General features: G+C 42.5%; 1 protein-coding gene across 1 annotated transcript in view; it reads right to left on the bottom strand.

The window, feature by feature from the left end:
- Window positions 1–18,042, bottom strand: part of LOC118840811 (cocaine esterase-like) — a 29,997-nt gene extending 11,955 nt beyond the window's left edge. The window contains exons 1-7 of the mRNA XM_036748162.1: window positions 17,963–18,042; window positions 14,113–14,317; window positions 12,036–12,174; window positions 8,039–8,172; window positions 3,422–3,575; window positions 2,022–2,126; window positions 1,024–1,122 (exon numbers count right to left, since the gene is read on the bottom strand). Of these exons, the coding sequence (XP_036604057.1) occupies window positions 1,024–1,122; window positions 2,022–2,126; window positions 3,422–3,575; window positions 8,039–8,172; window positions 12,036–12,174; window positions 14,113–14,317; window positions 17,963–18,032 (906 nt within the window). The 5' untranslated portion in view covers window positions 18,033–18,042. The remainder of the gene's footprint in view (window positions 1–1,023; window positions 1,123–2,021; window positions 2,127–3,421; window positions 3,576–8,038; window positions 8,173–12,035; window positions 12,175–14,112; window positions 14,318–17,962) is intronic.
- Window positions 18,043–21,438: the final 3,396 nt, after the last annotated feature.

The following is a 21,438-nucleotide window of genomic DNA, read 5'->3' as shown; positions in this document are numbered from 1 at the left end:
GGTTCTGCTGATAGAATAAAATTGGGAGCTAAAGTATGGGTAAAAGGGAAGCTGGACAATGTTGCAAAGGCTGCAAAAATTATGACACATGGGAAAGACAATACTGTAACAATGGTTTAACCAGGAGAAAATAATTATGAAATTGTACCCTTGACTCATGTATTCTATAGTGAATGAGGCTGATAGTCTGTTTCTTTTCGGCTTTTGTCTATTAAATTTGTGAGATGTATTTCTTGCAGGTTTAGCACCATCCACCTGCAGATGCCTGATCACTTAAGCCAGATGTCAACCTCTGATGTGTTCAGATATCACCTCTATACCTGTCCATGATTGTGATGTATCATCTCTGGACCTGTCCATGGCTCTAATGTGTCATCCCTGCACCTGGTGTCAACTGAGTTCCAGATGCCAGCTTGCTAAACAACTGACCTCTTGAACAGGATTCTTAATCTCTTAGGGCATGGACAGCTCTACTTCCAATTTCAGTAGGAAGAAGCTATGGAGGACAAGATCTTGGCCTATTACCCCAAGATTTTGAGCCCCATTTGTTCTAGGTGGAAATGATGACATTGTTTTATGTGCTTATCTTGTGTTATCCCTGTTATATTTTTGCGTAGAGTTCTGTTGACACCAGTTATCCCAGAATTCCCATTGCCTTATGTAATGGATAAGAAAGATCTTGGGGCTGAACATAGTAGCAATTTAGATTTGAAGATCTTTCCCACCCATTAATAGACCATGTGACCTGCTTATGTCACAGGAAGCCTAAGTCACATTTTGGAGGTAGCAGAGATCCAAGAAAGCAGAACATCAGAGTGAGGAAAGACCTTCAGACATAGAATATAGGAAGTGGAAATATCCTTGAAGATCATGTAGTTAGTATTGGAAAACTGAGGCCAATAGAGTGACATTTCTCTGATCTTCACCTCAATCCCACCTCATGAAGGCTGGGTGTCCAGCCCTCCCCAAGATGTTTTGTCAGCTCTTCTTGGAACTGGAACCCTTGCTTTTCAGCCCACATACCTTGTTGATGGCCAGAATCTCATCCTCAGACTTGCTCCTAAGGCACTGAACCATGGAGGCAGAATCATGTCTATCACAAGAAGACAGATTGGCAATGACCTGCAAAGAGACACCCACAAAGAGTCAGCATTCTCATAGAGGAACCCCTGGCCTGTATCACAAAAGAGGAATCTTTTCATACTCATCTGTAACCTCACAAAGGATCATTTCTCATCTATAGGTGATGATGCAGTGATGGTGAAAAGGAGACCAACCTGGAATCTGTCTGACCATCTAAGGGGGTGAGTTTCTCAAACATAAGCCTGCTCTGTACAGGGCTCAGTGCTGGCCAATGGGATGGGGATGGGAAGGAGCAGGTTACAAAGACACAGTCCCTGCTCCAAAGAGTTCACCATTTTCTCAGGGAGAAAAGACCTAAATATCCCTAAAGGACACAGGTCAGAGTCCAGAAGGTTGAAAGAGCCCTGACATTGGCTCAAAGAGCTCAGTTCTGATCCCAGCTCAGTCACCAACTCATTGTGTGACCTTGGACAAGTCACAGGATGACAGAACCAGAGAGGTAGAAGGGACCTCACTGATCAATCCATCTCACCTGTACCTGGGCCCCCTGGAGGAACTCTTCTAGGGGTTTCAGGAAATACAATGTGCAGCTAGAAAGAACTGCACAAACCATCTAATAGAACCCACTTTTACAGAGAAAGAAACTGAGGCCCCAGAAAGGAAATGCCCGACCTGCAATCACAGGCAGAGGAAGAAGCAGAGCCGGAACTGAATCTTCCCTCTCTGTGCCTCAGTTTCCTTCACTGTAAAATGAGGGGGTTAGACTAGATGGTTTCTATGGTAACTGTCAGCTTGAACATTCAGTGGCATTCCAGTGTACATCCTTGTAGCCCAGGGGAGCCAGAAGGTCAATGGGACACCAGGTCTTGGGATTGGGAGACCAATAAGCCCAAAGAATGATAAGAATGATTGCAAAGACCAAAGAACAAGGAACTTACATTCACAACCGTTTCTGAAATGGAAGAAATCATGCCAGGAAAGATGGCCACACCACTCTGCATGATTGCTCTGTGGAACAAGCCTTTGGACAAGGGGGACAGAACCTGGGGAAACAAAGTACAGCAGAGGGGAGGAGAAAGCAGTCATGGGGAGGCTCAGATGCTTCTGGCTTAGCAGAGACAAAGGAGACTGTGAGTCTGAAAGCCAGGACTGTTACATACCCTGACATACCTTGACAGCCCCAAATAAGGGTCTCTCTATGGGACCCTGGCCCTTAGGCCCTTTGGCACAGCCAGGCCTATAAGACAATTGGACAGAAAAGAGGGCTAAGTAGCATTGGCCATAGTCCTGAACTCTCTGAGTGGTTCAGTAACTGGGTAGGTTAAGATGCCTGTGCTCAGAAACCCAGCAATGCTGTTCCTATGCCCTGCCTCCTTATAGGGTCACATTGTTTATTGATTATTGTTTCTTTATTGATTATGAGAAAATCTAGGGTTGTTGTTAGGATTAAATGACTATATCATGGCAATTTCCCACTTTCTCATCAGCTACTATTTTTTTTAGCATTATCCTTCCACTGAAGTCTTCCTCCCATGCCTTATCATAGCCTGGAGGCTATGTCAGTGATGCGCAATCTCCTAGGAGAGAAAGCTTATGAAGCCATAAGATCTTTGTCTCAAAGTCCCATGATGGATTTTATGCCTGCCATATGAGGGACAGCCATCCTAAGCTCTCAGAGGGTCATCAGCAAAGACTTGTGAGAGCAGATCCTCAGCTGGAGATAGCCACAAAGACCACCTGGGAAGGTGCAGAGAGACTTTCAGCCAGACTGGGAAATGGTACATCTCAGTGGTGAAATTGGGGATCCATTTGGGCCCTGAATTATTTCATCATTACCTTGCACATTTCTTTTAATCTTACTCAAATTGATTAGTAAGCCTTTAAAAAGGGATAATTCATCTTCTATCTCCAGTGAAGTAAGAGGAAGAAGGGCCTAGATGATTAGCTGACACTAGGGCAGGGGTCTGTGCTGGGATCTCCAAGTGAAAGGCAAGGAAAGGTGCGAGCCTTAGAGAAAGAAGTCAGCAGCCCCAATGGTTCTGAGAAGGGGGAGGATAAGAGAAGAGGAAGAAGAGGAAGAAAAACTAGGTTCTGTCTATGGGAGCCTGCAGCCTTGAGGCCACATGGGGCCCTCTACGTCCTCAAGTATAGCCCTTTGACTGAATCCAAACTTCACAGAACAAATTTGTTCTGTGAAGTTTGGGTTCAGTCAAAGGGCCACACCTGAGGTTCTAGAGGGTCACATGTGGCCTCAAGATCACAGGTTCCCCACCCCTGGAAATCTTGGTTTTGGCTGCAAGGGTCCCCTTCAGGCTGGAGTCATATCTTCACCACCTACATGTGAAGAAACACTCATTCCCCCGGCAGACTCCCCGAAGATGGTCACACGGCCAGGATCTCCTCCAAAGTGGACAATGTTGTTCTGGATCCACCTCAGGGCAGCCACCTGATCCAGGAAAACCCAGTTGCCAGGTGCATGCTCATCCCCAGTGCTGCAAAACAGATATTAGACAAGGTTGGAGAATTTGAAGAAGAGAACCAGGTTCATAGTATTATGAGATTTAAAGACCATCTCATCCAACTGGATGATGCAATGGATAGACTACTGGAACTAGACCTGGCAGTACTAGTGATCATATACTAGCTATGTGACCATGAGTTAGTCAGACCTCTGCCTTGGTGATCACATCTCTAAAATCGGGATAATAAAGGCATATAGCTCTCAGAGTTGTTGCAAAGATACAATGAGATACTATTCATACAGCACTTTCTAAACCTGAAGGGACCATACAAATGCTAGCTGTTGTTCTTATTTTACAGAAGAAAACTGGTGAGACAGATCTTGAATTCCCCCACCTGAAGGACTCCCAGTACAGTCCTCTTTAGTGGCAACCTGGGCCTTCTAGGGGGAGCATCCTCCATGCTGATTTCTTCCCTTCCAGATTACTCCCAAATTGCTTCCACCTCCCCACCAGCTGAATTGCCCCCAGTCTCCCTTCCCCCTCCTACTTTTAGCTCTCCTTTCTGTTTTGTCTTCCTCTATTAGAATGTCAAGGCAATGCAAGAAACATTGACTGAGCACCTACTATGTGACAAGCACTATACCAAGTTCTGGGCATACAGAGAAAGGTAAACATAGTCCCTGCTCTCAAGGAGTTTCCACTTTACCAGTAGCTGTGTCCAAACCAAATATATACAGGATAGATTGGGGATTATCCTGGAGGGAAGGCCCCAGCAGTATGGAAGATAGGGAGAGGCTTCTTTCAGAAGTTGAGATTAGCACTGAACCCTGAAGGAAGCCAGAAGGAGGATGAGTGAAAATGAACAGATTCAATGGAGTATCTTATACAAGGATGAGGAAAGAGGCAGAGAATGTGGAGGAGCCTGAGAAGACAAGAGATGTGGGAGGATGCCAGGATCCTCTCCATGATCCTCTGCAATCCAGAAACTTTTTACTCTTTGTTCTCTTCACACAAAACTCTCTACCTCCCAAGTTCAACTTTCCCTGGCTATCCCCATGATTTGAATTCCTTGAAGGAATCTGAGCCACTTCAAATCCCACTTTCTTCAAGAGATCTCACTTTGCCTCCTCACTCACTGCTAAGGTCTTTTAGAGCAAGGACCCCAGTTTGAGGCATTATAGGAAATTGGCACTGGGGAAGCTAAGAGAAGTGTCAGCTTTATTACCATGTGGGACATCGAGCAGGCAAAAATGAAAGCAACATGCATATACACACAGAAACACACAGAAGCACACATACACACATACTGACATATTATATGACAACCTGCAGTGACAGACAGAGATTCAAGACACTCACGTGAAGGAGATTTTTACAGGAGCACGATCTTGGTGGGAGTACACACTCAGAGTGGCATCTAAGTAGGTCAGTCTCATCCCTTAAAGGGAGATTTGATTGGGACAATAAGCATCACATGTGAGAGATGGCATTCTTAATCAGACCTGGATGTGGTAAGGAAATTCCCCAGGACCCTTTACTGATGCAGGACTCAGGGACTCCAAGAGCATGTGCCAGCACACAGCATGCAGTCAGCTGGGACTCCATTCAAGAGGTTATTCACAGGATCAGAATAAGTCGGGCATGTGAAAGTTCTGGCTGTCTGCTATTTCTTCAATGTTTTATGGTCCTTAGGACCATAGCCTGTGACTCCATGTTGCAGTCTTATCATTTATAACAAGAACATGACATAATGTATTTCAAAAATCACAATTGTCACACCTTCCCTCTGAGATTACTCTCACTTTACATTGTATATATTTTGTGCCTATATGGCTATTTACAAGTTGTTTCCCATTAGAAATGAACTCCCTGAGAGTAGGAAGTGACTTTCTTTTGTGTTCCAAGCATTTGGCATAGTGATTGGCTTACAACGACTGCTTCAGGAATGCTTGTTAACTGACTGATTGACTGAATAAGGGGGTGATGGTTTGACCTGTGCTGTAGGAAGATCACTGACAGCTAAGTGGACGATGAACTGGAGGAGGGAGAGAAGAGGCAAAGAGGCCAAGAAAGCAGTCATTGCTAGTCCAAGTGTAATGTGGTAAGAATTTGCACTGGAGTGGTGGTAGTGTCAGAGAAGAGAAATGGGTGTGTGAGAGAGATGTAGCGAAAGTAGACTTGGCCACAGATTGGATATAGGGGAAGAGAGAGTGAGCAGTGTACCATGAACCCTAGATCCCAAGCTTAGGTCACTGGGAGCCTGATGGTGCCTTTAACAAATAACAGGGATATTATGAAGAAGGGAGGGCTTCGTAGGAAACAGAAAGAGTTCAATTTTAGAAATGTTGAGTTTATAAGGGGACATATATTTGAGATAGCTGGAGATGGGATATTGTAAGTATCTGGTCCAGAGACTGGAAAACAGACAGGAGAGAGTGAAGAGAATGAGAGAAAAGAATCAAGATATCTAGCCATAAAAGGGAAGAGATGTATGGGATGATAGCTAGTGGGGATGGATGGATGGATAGATGGAAGGATGTATGGATCAATGGATCGATGGACCAGTAAGGATTTTTGAGAACAGAGAGACATAGGCAAGTTTGTAGATCATAGGGAAGCAGCCAGGGGAGGGGGTGAAGAAAGGGGAAAAAAGAGAGTAAAATATTAAAGAATAGTGAAAGTAAAAATGATGGAAAGGGCAATCTTCTGAGAAAGGCTGGATGGAATGAGATAATTTGTACATATAGAAAGCATACACTCAGTAGAGAAAAGGTCCACTTCCCCATGAAAGACAGAGGTAAAGACAGAAACAGTAACAGAAGGCATCTGATCAATATGAGATAAGGAGGAGAGCATATGAGAAAGCTCAGTGGACAGAGTCATTTTTTCCAGCAAAATATAAAGCAAGGTTATGGGTTGAGATGGTGAGGAGAGGAGGAGCCATGAGAAGTTTGAGGAGGGATGCAAAGGTTTAGAAAAGCCACTCTGGTGAGTAAGATGGTGAATTGTTTCTGGAGGTGCAAAAAAATTGCTTTACCACAGTAAAGACTCAGTTAAGTTAATCTGAACGTACCCAGGAAAGATGATTTCATGATTTTCTCTAGCTTCATTTAGCATTTGGCAAAGAAGAGCAAAAGGAGTGGATGATGGGAGTCATCCAAGGCTGAGGTTTCACAGGGAAAGATTTGTCATCGGATAAGGGGTCAGTGTAGACATGAAGTGGTTCACTAAGGGGTTAAGATAGAGAAGGGAAGAGAGTATAATCACACAGAGGTAATGGCCTAGAAAAGAACTGAGGGGTGAGGGGATTGAAGGTCAAGGTGATGATGAAGAACAGGATTAGAGGTTACACAGCAGAGAATCCAGTGGAGTGGCAAGAGATCATGACTAGACAGAGGAATTTCAGAGTTAATGAACATAGAATTGAAACACTCATGAGGGACGGTAAAATCTAGGGCGTTAGTCTCTGTATTTAGCTGAGGTGGGGTGGAGGAGTAAGTTATGAAAAACGAATACACTGAGGAACTGGGGAGTTAGAATGTTTAAGGGAATATCAAGATGAACGTGGACGTCCCTCAGTAAGAAGATGGGAGCTGGGAGATAAAGACTGTAAAGAAGGCACTGAACTCATTGAGAAAGGGAGGAGAGTGTCCCAGAGGATGGCAAATAACAGCTACTAGAATCTTGATGGGGTGATGAATATGGATTGAATGAACCTCAAAAGAGGAGAAGTTACTGAGTGATGGTGGCAGAGGGAGAGTCTGGAAGTGGTAGTGGGAAACAAAGGGCATTTTGGTATCCCTGTGATTGAGGCAAGAGTGGAAATGCAAATAGTGCTGGAAATGGTCATCAGAAAAAGTCAGGCTTTGGTGAGTACAAATAGATAAAAAGATTAAGAAAGGAAAGGGATAAAGATGAAAATAGCTTTGCTACTTATGGAACAGGTATTCCAGGGAGCACAGTTAAAAGGGCAGATAACATTAGAGTAAGGCATTACAGAAAATTTTCACTTGAAAAGCTAATGTAATCATAAGCTTTATTACTATGCGGTACAGCAAGCCAGGGTTAGCTTACCACAGTAGGACCTTCTTGTTTTCTTGTTTTCTAACCCCAATACTTAGTACAGTGCCTGGTACTTAATAAATACTTTATCTACCTGCCTGTTTGTTAGTCAATCAGCCATCATCCATCCATCCTTCTATCTCTCTCTCTACCAATCTATCTATCTAGAATCTGAGGACAAAGGAGAACCTATTGGTCATAAGAAGCAGGGCTATAATATGAAACTGATGATGATAATATGAAATAAATAGGAAACTCTGGCCACAACTCTAGTGCTTTTTCTACTACATCATGAATAGCTCATGGGGAAGGCAAGGGAAGGCAAGAGATATGTCATCCAGTCAGGAATTTATGTTTATCATCATAAGAGATCTGGAAATTCATCGGGTAAAAAATACTTATACTCACATTTTACTGGGATCAAATCTCACCTGAAGAGCCCAAGGAGACCCAGCCTGAACTGGATAGTGACCACTACCACATTCTGGGAAGCAGACAATACCGAACCATCATATAAGGAAGCACCACCAACAATAAGACCACCACCGTGGATCCACACCATCACCTGCAGAAATCAGAAATGGTTTTCCTTACAGGGAAATACCACAACAAGCATGGCTCTGCTACTCCCTTGCTATCTTGTCACCAATGATAAAGTAACTCCAAATGTGAGTGAATTCACTTATCAAGATACTGTAATTCAAGAGTTGATAGGATATGTATAAGAGCTCCTCTCAGGTAAGAGCCCACTTGACTTGACTCAGAGGGAGGGCAGATCCTTCTTGGAATATTCTTGGCAGAATCAGCTAACTGAGGTCCTCCTACTGCCAAAGAGACACACTGAGCAAAACAGCCTGTTCTAAAGGATTCTTGTTTACCTCAAAACAAGGAAAGGAAGCAGGACATCCTTCTAAGGGAAACATGCCAAACCAGACAATAGAGATGCACCCTGGGCAATAAGATCTTCATCATCATCTTGTGAGTGTTTCAACTGTGGTCCAGAGAACCTTTCTATGTAACAGTAATTGCTGTCTCAAAGCCAACATAAACAGCAGAATAGATTACCAGCATTAGGCTATGCCTTCTATTGGTATTTTATTTTAAAAAAATTATTTTATCTTTAATTTATGGAATAGAAGAAGCATTTCTATAACATGATATGATTAAAAAAAAGATAATTGCATATGAAACTGCAAATCTACTATGTACAACTTGCTATTTGTTTTGAATATACAAACCAATTATCAGAGTAAATTTTTTCTTTTTTTCTTTTGGTTGTTATAGGTTACTCACTTTGTAGGGCAAAGTTTCAACTGATTAAAACCCATCTTTAACAGACTTACCCCATCTCCTGCCCATAAGCCTGTGTTTAATCCTTCCCATTGTACTTGCATTGGGAGATGGGGTGGGACAGGGAGGGATGTCATTTCAATCTTATATCACTGACACCAAACAGGACTCCCCAACTCCAGCTTAGGAGACAGAGTAATTTTCAGACAAGGATAAACTGTGGGACTGGGACACACCATTAGGAAACCAGAACCAGTAAGAAGAAAAAATCAAATCGCATCCTTAAAAGCATAATATTGTGTTGTGTCCAATTCTTTGTGACCCCCTTATAGGGATTTCATAGGAAAGATACTTGGGTGGTTTGCCATTTCCTTCTCCAGTGAATTAAGGCAAACAAGTTAAGTGATATACCCAGGCTGAGAGCTAGTGAGTGCCAGAGGTCAGATCTGAACTCAGGACTTCCTAACCCCAGGACCCATGCTCTATCCATCGAGCAAAAGAGATCAGTGGATAGAAAATAATTCTAAAAGTTAAATGCTGGTGGAGTAACAGATTTTATAAACTCTTTGTCTAAAATTACAAGAGAAGACCTCCTGTTACTTTCAGATAACACCATAATGTTTTGAAAGTATGGTTCCTTTGTCAATGCATTGGGATGCTGCACGGGTAGGAGATGCAGAGACCAAAAGGGGCTTTTGCTCCCATGGGAAGAGTCTTCCCCTTCTATGAAATGTAGTAAGTGATTGGTTGGAATTCTGTGGCAGAAATGCTTGGGCATCAGGAAGTAGACAGATTGCTGCTATGTGAGCAAATGAAATGAACCAAATTTTTGGCACTGAGAAACCCAGAGCATAGATTGGCTACAACAAGGGCACATTTTGCTGTTAGTACCTGGGTGCATGGAGACAACAGGAAGCCCTTTAAACAAGGACCTCCTTCCCTTGTGGGACCATCTTGGTGAGTATGACTGCGTCCCAGGGAATTCTGTCTCAGGCAGGATCACTGGATCATAGGTTTTAGAGTTGAAAGTGGTTTTAGAAACTGCCTAGTGCAACAGCCTCATTTGATAGATGAGAAAACTGAGGCCCAGAGAAGTAAAGTAACTTGCAGAAGGTCATACAGTTAATAGGAGTCAGAACTGGGCTTTGGCCTCAGGAATTCTCACGCTAATCCTATGCTCTCTTCCTTACACTCTGTGGTTTGGTTGCTACTACAGGCATCTTCCTTCCCACCCTCCATTCAAACCACAAACCCATAAAGTACAAACAATAAAGAAAACCGTAAGATCAGATTCTTTCTAGTACAGCTGATCTGAACCCAGCCCTGCTGAGCTTTGCCTGGGCAAGCTCAGTTTCTCTTGGACAAACGTTCTCTGCCCCATGGAACCAAGGAACCTCCCACCTACCCCAGTTCCCTCCCTCTTTCCAGGTGCCCCTTAGTCTCCTGGAAGCAATAGAAATTCATTCCTTGTTTCCTTTTGCAGGTCCAGCATAGGTGGCATTTCCTCCAGTTTTCTAACCCTCCGAGCCCTAGAGTATTCCAACCTCCAAACTCCTTTTATGAAAACAATTCTGATAATCCTATATTTAGGAACTTGTTCTGATGCTGTGGTATATTCATTCAATACAGTTACTGAGCACCTACTATGTACAAAGCTCTGTGATGGGTATTTTGAATAAGACTAGGTCACTGCTCTCAAAGTACTTTCAGTCAACCAGAGGGCAAGAGTAAGATATGGATGCAAAAGCTATAATACAGATTGATATAGTCTGTATTGGGGCTGCTAGGTGCCATAGAAGATAGAATGATGGGCTTGGAGTCAGGAAGACCCATGTTACTGAGTTCAAATCTGCCATCAGATACTTATAAGCTGTGTGATTCTGGGCAAGTCACTTGAACATGGTTACCTCAGTTTCCTTATTTGTAAAATGAGCTTCAGAAGGAAGTGGCAAACTACACTAGTATCTTTGCCAAGAAAACCCAAATGGGGTCATGAAGAGATGTATGCAACTGAAAACAACTGAACAGCAACACAGTCTGTATTAAGTGCCACCAGGTATGTGATAAGTGCTATAAGGTAGATCCAGAATAACATTAAGGTAGCCCAAAAGAGAGAGAAAACACACCTCTCTTTGAATACCCAGCATGAAGGAGAAGGGCTCCAGGTTTGTAGAAATGGTTGTTGACTTGAATGTTGGCTTCTTGAGGTCCAGAGAAGGCTTCATGGGCAGATGATGTTTAAGTAGTTTCGTTCACTATCATTTGTTTTAAGAAAGAAAGCCTGGTGTAGATGATAAAGGGCTAGCCTTGGAGTGAGAAGGACTGGGTTCAAGTCCTGCCTTGGACACATAGGAGATATGTGACCACAAAGAAGTTACTTAGCATCTCAGTACACCAGACAAGCCAAGGCTATAAGTTATAAAAGAGGTCCCTGTCTTCATCAACAGAGAGAGTTTCCATGCAGTGAAGTTCCCTATAGCAATAAGATGAATGGTCTGGACAGGATCAAGAAGGGTTTGGAAGGTCATACTTTATCAATGCTTTGCTCTGTTCCTTAAGCAATAATAAACTGTAGGAGAAATTGATACCATTCCTAATCATGGAACGAACTCCCTGAAGGTTTTTCAGTCATTTTCAGTCATTTCCAACTCTTCATGGCCCCATGTGGGGTTTTCTTCACAGAAATATTGGAGTGGTTTGCCATTTCCTTCTACAGGTCATTTTACAGATAAGGAAACTTAGGGAAACAGGGTGAAGTGACTTGACCAAAGTCACACAACTAGTAAATGTCAGAGGCTAGAGTTAAACTCAGAAAAATGAGTCTTCCTAACTCCAGGCCTGGTATCCATGCTGCCACCTAGATGATTTGAAGTAATAAGGAGGCAGATTTCCACCTCAGAGGAGGAAATATTTGCTAACAATGTGACTTGTTGCCCAATAGTACTGTTGATTGCCATGAGAAGTAGCAAACTGCCCAACCTGGACAACTTCAGGGAAGGCTAGATGACTTGTCAGAGATATTTACAGAGAATGATTGTTCCCATGCTGGTGGGAAGAGGTGACCTCCAAAGTTCCACCCAGTTCTGATGCCCTGGGATTCTCATCCTGTGCTGTGGAAGTTACAGAGATCTGGCTTACCGGCAAGCCATCCCCCTCCTTTGCATGGACAGGAACATAGATGTTGAGATACAAACAGTCTTCAGAACTGGCAGGAATGGTGATGTTTAATTTCATGATATTTGCTGTTTTTTCTAGGAGAGTGGGATCCTGCAAGCACCTGGAAAACATAAGAGATGACTGATCTGAATATAATCATATGGGGATAAAAATAACAATAATAACTGAGTGCTTTGAGGTTTGCAAAGCATTTTACAGATATGACCTCATTTGACTCTCACAATAACCTTGAGAGGCAGGTGCTATTTTTGTCCCTATTTTACAGATGAGAAAACTGAGGCAGGTAGAGATGCGTTAACTGGTCAACATTTCATCACTTCTTATGCAGTCTTTTTTCTTGCTCGTTGTATATTGAAATGTTTGGGTTTGTTGGCAATTGTTAAGTTGAAAGCCAAGTATTTTTTAAATTTAAAAAGCTTGGAAACCAAATACATATTATCAAAAGGCGAAAAGTTGTACCCATCACAATGTGTGAATGTCATGGATTGTAGTTGCTCTGTAAGAGGATGAATGTAAGGAATCAGAAAACCTGCTGCAGATCGATGAAGGTCGAGCTTGACCAGGATAGACCATGACTAGAAGCATTTTACCAAGAACAGCACTGCTGCCACTGTGTCAGGTGGATTTTCTTTGTTACAGAGGAACATTTTGGTGGACGGTAGGAGGCAGGCTGGGGTATGGAATGGGGAATAAGTGTGGTCTCCAAAGCAAAAGGCATCAAACTGCTTAAAAAAGAAACCGAGGGGTCTGATTGAATGACCTCTAAGGTCTTCTCCTTTCTGAGCCTATCAGTCTCTGAGTTCTGGCTTTGTTATTTGGCTTTGTGACCTTGGGTGAGTCAGTTAAGCTCTGTTGCTGTTCAGTCCTATCTGACCCACACTGACTCCTTTAGACATTTTTGACAGGGACACTAGAGTGGTTTGCCATTTCCTTCTTCGCCACATTTTATAGGTGAGGAAACTGAGGTAAAACAAGGTTAACTGACTTGCTGTGTTGGTAAGCAAAATGGGCTCTTAGCACTTAGTTGGCCTTTGTTTCCTTTGAGTAATTCAGTGTATTTCATTGAGCCTTACTAAGTGCTAAACCCCAGGCTCTAACCCCTATTAGGTGTTAACTTAACCTATATGGATGTGAACCTCCCAGGGTCCTAAGGGGAGGGGCTAACTCAAGAGCCAATCATAGCAGCCTAACTTCTGGTCATTCAGATGACGTTCCATGACGTCTGAAATGCTACAAAAAGAAAAGACAGAGCCATTTGTGCAGGGCTCTCACTCATAATGGTGCTGATGCAGAGACTCCGGGCAGCTGTAGCTAAGGAGCCCTCCAGCTTGTAACCTGGATGCTGGGACTTTGCTAAACTCTGGTAACTATGTATTGGGATTTGAATCAGACAAGGTCTGTCTGTTGATGTTTGTACTTTGTTTGCATTTTGTTCTGAAGTTCAGGATGCTGGCTTTTTCCCCTGAACTAAGTGAATGGTATTTGTATGCTGAATTAAAAGTAAGCTTGCAACCCCTTCATGAGGAATTCCTTGGTTAAGCAGATCAAAAGAACCTGTGCTTTTGCTGTGTGTTGGCAGCTTTCTGGGTGCTGGTAGTTGGTGGATCTTGCACCCCCACAGAAGCTGCTAGCTGGATTGTTGAAACACTTGCCCAGGGTCCCACAGCTAGGAAGTGTCTGAGGCCAAATTTGAACCTAGGACTTTCTGACTCCAGGCACAGAATTCGATCCACTGAGTCACCTAGCTGTCTCTCATCTCTGTGAGCCTCTGTTTTCCTGTCTGTAGAAATATGTTATAACTCCCTCACAATATTTTTCTGAAGTCAGTCATTCTCTAAAGTCTGAATAAACATGAACTATTATCATGAAGCAATTATTTCAGGCCTTCCAGGCCAGGAGGGGATTCAGAACATTCATTCCTTCAGCAAATATTTAACAAATGTCTACTGTGTGCAGAGCACACAGAGACAAAATTTGGGTAAAGCATGATGGTGCCCTGTGCTCATCTGGTAAGAAAGGGATAGAAGAAGGTCCTTACGGGGGTGGATGAGAAGCAGCATCTCTCACATTGCTCCATGAATCAGGTGGTTGTGGAGGAGAAAACCTCAGTGACCCCACAGGGGGTTTGGCAAAGGGGATTCCCAGGAAAACATTGACACCTTTGTCAATCCCCTTGATATTGACTTGAGTTCCTTGGATCTGTCCAGACTCAGTGGTCCTGATGAGGTCATTTGCATGATGTCCTGTGAACAAAGGGGAGAGAAATCCTCAGGGAAAGAGGGCTGAACTGATGACCAAATGTATCCTCTACATCCCCCCCCACACCACCATTTTTTCATTACATTGAAATGCAAGCCTCCTCCTATTTCTACCATGATTCATTTCATTTCTCTTAAAAAATCCAGTTCTGGGGAATTTCCTCCAGAGGAAGGTCAGTTGCACTTCTAGAAAGCTCTGCCACTGCCTCAGGAGCTGTCCAGCTTTGGGTATCCAGAGTCTCAAGATCAAAGCAAGTGCTCCCCAACAATCCTACCCCTAAATTAGCTTAGGAAACCACAAAGCTAAAAATCAGTGCCATATAGTTTATCAGTATGATCCAATTGAACAAAGACTTAACAAGCACCTGCTATGGGCAATGCCCACAGCTCTGAATTGAGGATAAAATGGTGGGAATTTACATTCTCCTAGAGAGCAGTGACCTGTGCACCAATAACTAGGAATGCAAGGGAGAGGCATAAAGGAGGGTTCCTGGCAAAGAGCGAGGAAAAGATATGAGGAGGGTCAGGAAAAGCTCTGCAACAAGTGGCAGTCCCAAGCTGGATCTTTAATGAAGACTCTTCAATAGAACTAGACTGGAGAAAGTGCTTTCCAGGCATGGGAAAGACAATAGACAAAGAAGGGAGACAGTGGAGGGCAGGAAAGAAAGACAGATGGAAAGTAGTTACACTAGGCTACAATATGTGTCAGGAAGACTCATCTTCCTGAGTTCCAATTCAGCCTCAGACACTTACTAGCTGTGTGACACTGGGCAAGTCACTGCACTTGTTTTGCCTCAGTTTCTTCATCTTTCAAATGAGCTGGAGAAGGAAATGGCAAATCAACTCCTTTGTCTTTGCCAAGAAAACCCCAAATGGAGTCACCAAGAGTCAGACATGATTGAAAACAACTGAACAAGACACAACAAATGTGAATAGAGTAGTAGGTGATAAGGCTGGATGCACAGAGTGCTGGACTTGGGCTCAGAGGACAGGGATTCTAATCACAGCCCTCCCATTTACTGCCAGCGTGAACTTGGTACAGTTCCTTTCCCTTCCCTAAGCCTGTTTCTCCTCTTTGATTAAAAGAGGAAAGGCCATTGAATTCAATGGTCCTTAAGATTCCTTCTAGCTCCACATCCTACATTCCAAGAACTAGAGACTGCTCACCTGTCAGGGCACATGGCCAAACTCTGCCTGAATCACAAGGACAAGGATCAGGTGTGCCTCTGAACGCTTAGCACTCCCCTTTTATCAAAGGAGATCAAAGTATAATCCAATATAAAATGAATTGGAAGGGACTTTGACATACATCACGTGGGCTTCAGTGTCTCCTCTATAATAATAATGGTTTGGGAGGACGAAAATAAAGAAATAACCAAAAGCCTCCAGCTTCGGGGATGAGAACTCACTGACAAAAACTGCTGGGAAAACTAGAAAACAGTATGGCAGAAATTAGCCATAGACCAATATCTCATACCTTATGCTAAGATAAAGTCAAAATGGGTACATGATTTAGACATAAAGGGTGATATCATAAGCAAATTAGGAGAGCAAGGAATAGTTTACCTATGAGATCTATGGAGAAGGGAAGAATTTATGACCAAACAAGCTAGAGAAAATTATGAAATGCTAAATGGATCATTTGAATCACACTAAAATAAAAAGGGTTTTCACAACAACACAACCAAGATTAGAAGGAAAGCAGAAAGATGGGAAATAATTTTTATAGCAAGTGTTTCTGATAAAGGTCTCATTTGTCAAATACATAGAGAACTGAGTCAAATTTATCAGAATACAAGTCATTCCCCAACTGATAAATGGTCAAAGGGTTTGAACAGGCAGTTTCCAGATGAAAAAACTAAAGCTATCTATACCCATATAAAAATGCTCTAAATCACTACTGATTAGACAAATGCCAATTAAAACAACTCTGAGGTACCACCTTACATCTATCAGATATGCTAATATGACAGAAAAGGAAAATGATAAATGTTGGAGAAGATGTGGAAAAATTAGAACCCAAATGCACTGTTAGTGGAGGTCTGAACTGATCCAACGCTTTAGGAGAAATATTTGGAACTATGCCTAAAGGACAATCAAACTGTGTATAATCTGTGATCCAGCAATACTACTACTAGGTCTTGTTGACCTGAAAGTTTGGTTAAAGGAGGCAAACAGGCCAGGCGATATATAAATCATCTAGTTTATTCCCTTAAAGCTAGCAAACTTCTGATTGACTGAAAGAAGAAAGACAAGGTCAAAGTAACACTCCCACCTCCAGTTTATGGTCTCCATATCATAAGAAAGGAAGTTTCTCAGTCAAATGAGTCAATTGACAAGGTAGTGTCACTTAGAGATAATGATCCCAAGATGCAAATGTCCCTAGAATATCAGGATAAGAGAAATCCTACTGTTCTGGTTGCAGACATCCTGTCACCACAGAAAAAGTACCATTTGTCAAACTTCGAAGTTTCTGAGACAGGAAAGGGCATTTTTAGAGTAGAGCAAATCAGTTTGGATGATTAATTCAGGCTGTGGATATTATTAGGGTTCAAATAATCTGAAAGTATTATCAGTCTATATCCCAAAGAGATCATTAAAAGGGGGAATGGTCCCACATGTCCAAAAATGTTTACAGCAGTTCTGTGTGTGGTGGCAAAGAATTGGAAATTGAGGGCATACCCACAAATTGGGGAATGGGGGAGCAAGTTGTGGTATATGAATATAATAGAATACTATTGTGCCATAAGAAATAACGAGCAGGTGGATTTCAGATAAACTTGGAAAGATTTAGAGGAACTGATGCGGAGTGAAGTGAGCAGAACCAAGAGAACATTGTACACCACAATAGCAACACAGTGCAATGATCTCCTATGAATGATTCAGCTCTTCTCAGCCATACAATGATCCAAGACAATTCCAAAAGCTGGATGGAAAATGCCATCCACATCCAGAGAAAGAGCTATGGAGTATGAATGCAGAGAAGAGCATACTATTTTCACTTTTTTGTTTTTTGTTTTCTGTGGCTTTTCCTTTTTTCTCTGTTTCTTCTTTCACAGTATGATTAATGTGGAAAATTGTTTGCATTATTACAAATGCTAATTTGGGGAAAGGGGTGGGAGGAAGGGGAGAAAAATTTGAAACTCAAAATCTTATAAAAATGAATGTTGAAAACTATCTTTATATGTAATTGGAAAAAATAAAATACTATTTACCAAAAAAGAGAAAATAAGGAATAAGCTGTGCCACATTTTGTCAAGCAAACACAGGGCTCCTACTTCCAGTCCATACAAAAGATCCTCCCCACAATCCTCACTCTTATGTACCACCCTGAAAATGACTCAGCTTTTCCTCTCTCCCCACCCCACACCAGCAGCTAATAGAAGAGTTTCTGTCCATAACACATGGAGAGGGCATCAATTTCTCACTAGCAAATCTAGCTTTGGCCTCCTGAAATCAAACTAGCAATAATCCTTCACCCCCAGCCCACCCACCCAATCAGTCAGTGAGGGCAACAAGAGAAGAAACAATGCCCAAATCCCATATCTCCAATGGGAAAATCAAAGGACTCCTCTCATGTCCCCCTAGAAATCATCCCCTACTCTGGGTCAGTCTGGCAGAGCAGTTCACCTGGGGCTTGAATCAGGAGGCCCAGGAGGCCCAAAGTCAGGACCTTGGGCAGCAGGGAAGTCTTCCACATCTTTCCCTCTGCACAGCCTTCTGGTTATGCCTAATCATTTCCCAGGCCACACCTTTAACATAAAAAAAAAAATAAACTGGATCAAAGGGCACTCCAGGGGAACCTGGATTAAGGATTACTTAATGAACTTCCTTGTTGGAACTTGTCTCAGAGCTATTTGGAAAAAAAAAATAGATTGAATCCCTAAAAGCTAAAGACAAGTTGGAACGTCCATCCATTCATCAGGGATATGCTGGTAAATGTACAAGTTCTCTGGAAAACAAAAACAAACAAATGTATCTATGACACACTCTTAAATTTAATCTGTATCAGTAACATTGTTTCTAATACTTTCCTAACTCTAAATAATCCACAAAACAATAAATCAAGCCCTGAATTGCAGAATTTTCTGATTTCAGAGGGGCAAATTTGCCAATGTGTTCACAAGAGCAGTTTGAGCTGCCCCCACCGCTTCAGCTGAAGTGTGGAGTGAAAATTCGAAATGCACAGCCTAACCCCTCCCTCCCAGTTTCTGGAGATTCCTATGACCTTTCCCCCCTTGGAGCTCTTCAGTTTCTTGGTTTTTCTTCTTGACCCCATTTGCAATTTCCTTAGCAAAGATACTGGAGTGGTTTGCCATTTCCTTTTCCGGTTCACTTTACAAATGAGGAAACTGAAGCCAACAAGGTTAAGTGACTTCCCCAGGGTCACAGGGAGAGGAAATGTTTGAGGCAGGACTTGAACACAGAGCACTAAACTCTGGGCATATAAATACCAGCAGAAAAAGACAGCCCATGCCCCTGGGAGCTTACAGTTTGATGGAGGGAAACTACACATAAAGGATAGGAAGTGGAGATGGGGGAGAGGAAGGTACCATTCACAAAGTACTGGTAGAGTACCCGCAGTCCCTCGTGCATATCACCTAGAGCTGCAAAGGTGAGAACTGGCTGAGACAAAATGGAAAACCTACTTGCCACTGTGAATCTGAATAAGGACAACCTCTCCCCCCCTGCCCCTCCCATGTGTGCTTAATGGGTTACATAAATGAAAGAATGCTCCATCACTAATAATAAGACTGAGGCAAACCAAAGCAACCCTGAGGTTTCACTTCACAACCAGAAAAGTGACAGATATGACAAAACATGAGAATGGTTAATGTCCAAGTAGTTGCGTAAAGACAGACATAGTAATGCATTGCTAATGGAGCTGTGAAAATTGGGCCAACCATCCTGGAAAGTGATTTGGAATTAATAGTAATATTAGCTAATAATAGCTAGCATTTGCTTAATGATTTAAAGGTTGCAGTGTTTTACAAATATCTCATTTGATCCTCACAAGAACCCTGGGAGATAGGTACTCTTACTATTATCTGTAGTTTACAAATGAAGTATCTGAAGCAAATAGAAGTTAAGTGACTTGCCCAGAGTCACACAGCTACTAAAAGTGTCTGGAGGCTGGATTTAACTTCAGTACTTCCTGACTCCAGGTCTGCAATCCATCCATTGCACTACCTAGCAGCTTAATTGTGCAAAGAAAGTGACTCAAACCCAAGGTCAAAGCTGTACTAGGAAGCTGAGGATTAGCAGGGAGTCAGGAAGCAGCTCTAGGACTAGAATTACAGTGGTTAGAGACCTGTCTGGGTATAGACTGAGCTGTTTGTGACTGACCATGGGTGAAGAGAGAAAGAACAGCACTGGGAGGAGATCGTGCATTCAGCATGAAAGGATGTAATAAATGATGATGATAGCTGGCATTTACATGGTGCTTTAAGGTGAGTAAGGCATTCTACCAATATGACCTCATTGGAGCCTCACAACAATGCTGGGAGGTGTAAGTATTATTATTTACCCCATTTTACAGGTGAGTGAAGACAAAGTTCACATGCCTTCCCAGGGATGCACGGCCCCTGGCTGAGGGCCAGATATGAATTCAGGTCTTCCTGACTCCAAGCCCAGCACTTTGTCCACTGCTCCCTAGCTCCCTTTTAGTGAGTGTGTGGGAGAGAGTGTGGAAGGAACAGTTCTGGTTCTGGTTGTCTGCAGCAGCGTGGAGAGCTGAGATTGATTCACCTGATCACCAAAGTCCTCCAGGATCCAATTGGTCTATGGTACCTTCCAGCCCCAATATGTGCTAAAATTTCTATTATATGACTCTCAGACTCCTGCCTGGGAGATTTGGAAAGGGGTTTCTCCATGCTGAGAGGATGTCCCCTTCACACTCTTGTTGACAGAGATTTTAACTTTTTTTAAAGTATATCTTGGGTTCTACCTTGTACCTAGGAAAGTTCCTGTTCCCCCTACCTGTTGATGCTTTGTCTCTGTCTCTATCTCCTTGTCTGTTTCTGTCTCTATCTCTGTCTGTCTCTATCTCTGTCTATCTCTTAATTTTTGTTTGACTTTCATATGTACTATCGCCTAACTTCCTCTATTTTTCACTCTTTCTTTATTGCTTCCTTCCTCTTTTCCTTTTTAAATTTTCTTTATTCCTTTTTTCTCTTTTTTCTCTTCTTGTTTCCCTCTTCCTTCCTTTCTTCCTACCTCCCTCTTTCTTGCTTGCTTGCTTTCTCATTGTATCCCCATCTCCTAACTCAATGCCATAGGTGCAGTGGATTGTTTAATAAATATTTGTTGCAAGGAATTGAATTGAATTGTGTGGGGCAGATATTGAAAAGCTTCTTCCTGGCTATGATTTGAGGACTTGGTATTGGGCAGGTCAAAGAAGAGGAAGGCAACTTTCCTGAAGGTGTTTGAGTTCCATCTTACAGGCGCCCAAAACTAGCATTGAAAAGTTGGCCCTGATAATCATTTTTTATTTCAACCTAGTAACTTCAGTAAGTGTCAGACTGATTAACCAGAAGAGCCTGATCCTAACAATCTCTTTGTTCTCTGAGTTTACCCAGAGAGTGCCCCTTCCTGTGTCAGCAGGGCCAGATCGGGCTGACTTGGGAACATTCTTTCCTCTGTTAGCCATTGGGGATGAGACACTTGACCCGAGAAAATTATCTTGCTCAATATTTTATGGGCATATGCTATGTTATGGAATGCTAATGGTAAATTAAACACAAAAACGCTGGGTTGTAACTCCAGTTGACACTTTGTCAACTCTCAACACATCATTGTGTTTACAAACTATTCCATTAAGGAAAATCCTTTTCTTGTGTCATGGTTAAACATACATGGGCATCCTAAAATTGAGTAACCCAGGTATGCTGAGTTGCAACTGTTTTAAAATGTATTTAAGCTTTCTCATTCTTTTGTTCAGTCAGTCAGATTTTCTCTGGCTCCTTGTATGTACAGGTAAGCTAGCTCCACTAGCTTTAAGGGAATAAACAACATGGATTTTCATATCACCTGGCTTGTTTGCCTTCTTTAACCAAACTCTCAGGTCTACAGCCCAAACCATCTAGCCCCAACTAATGCCACGTATT

This window comes from Trichosurus vulpecula, chromosome 3 (assembly GCF_011100635.1).
Source record: "Trichosurus vulpecula isolate mTriVul1 chromosome 3, mTriVul1.pri, whole genome shotgun sequence".
NCBI lineage: Eukaryota > Metazoa > Chordata > Mammalia > Diprotodontia > Phalangeridae > Trichosurus > Trichosurus vulpecula.
Note: the sequence above shows the minus strand (reverse complement) of the source record. Positions and strands in the feature narration are given on the sequence as shown.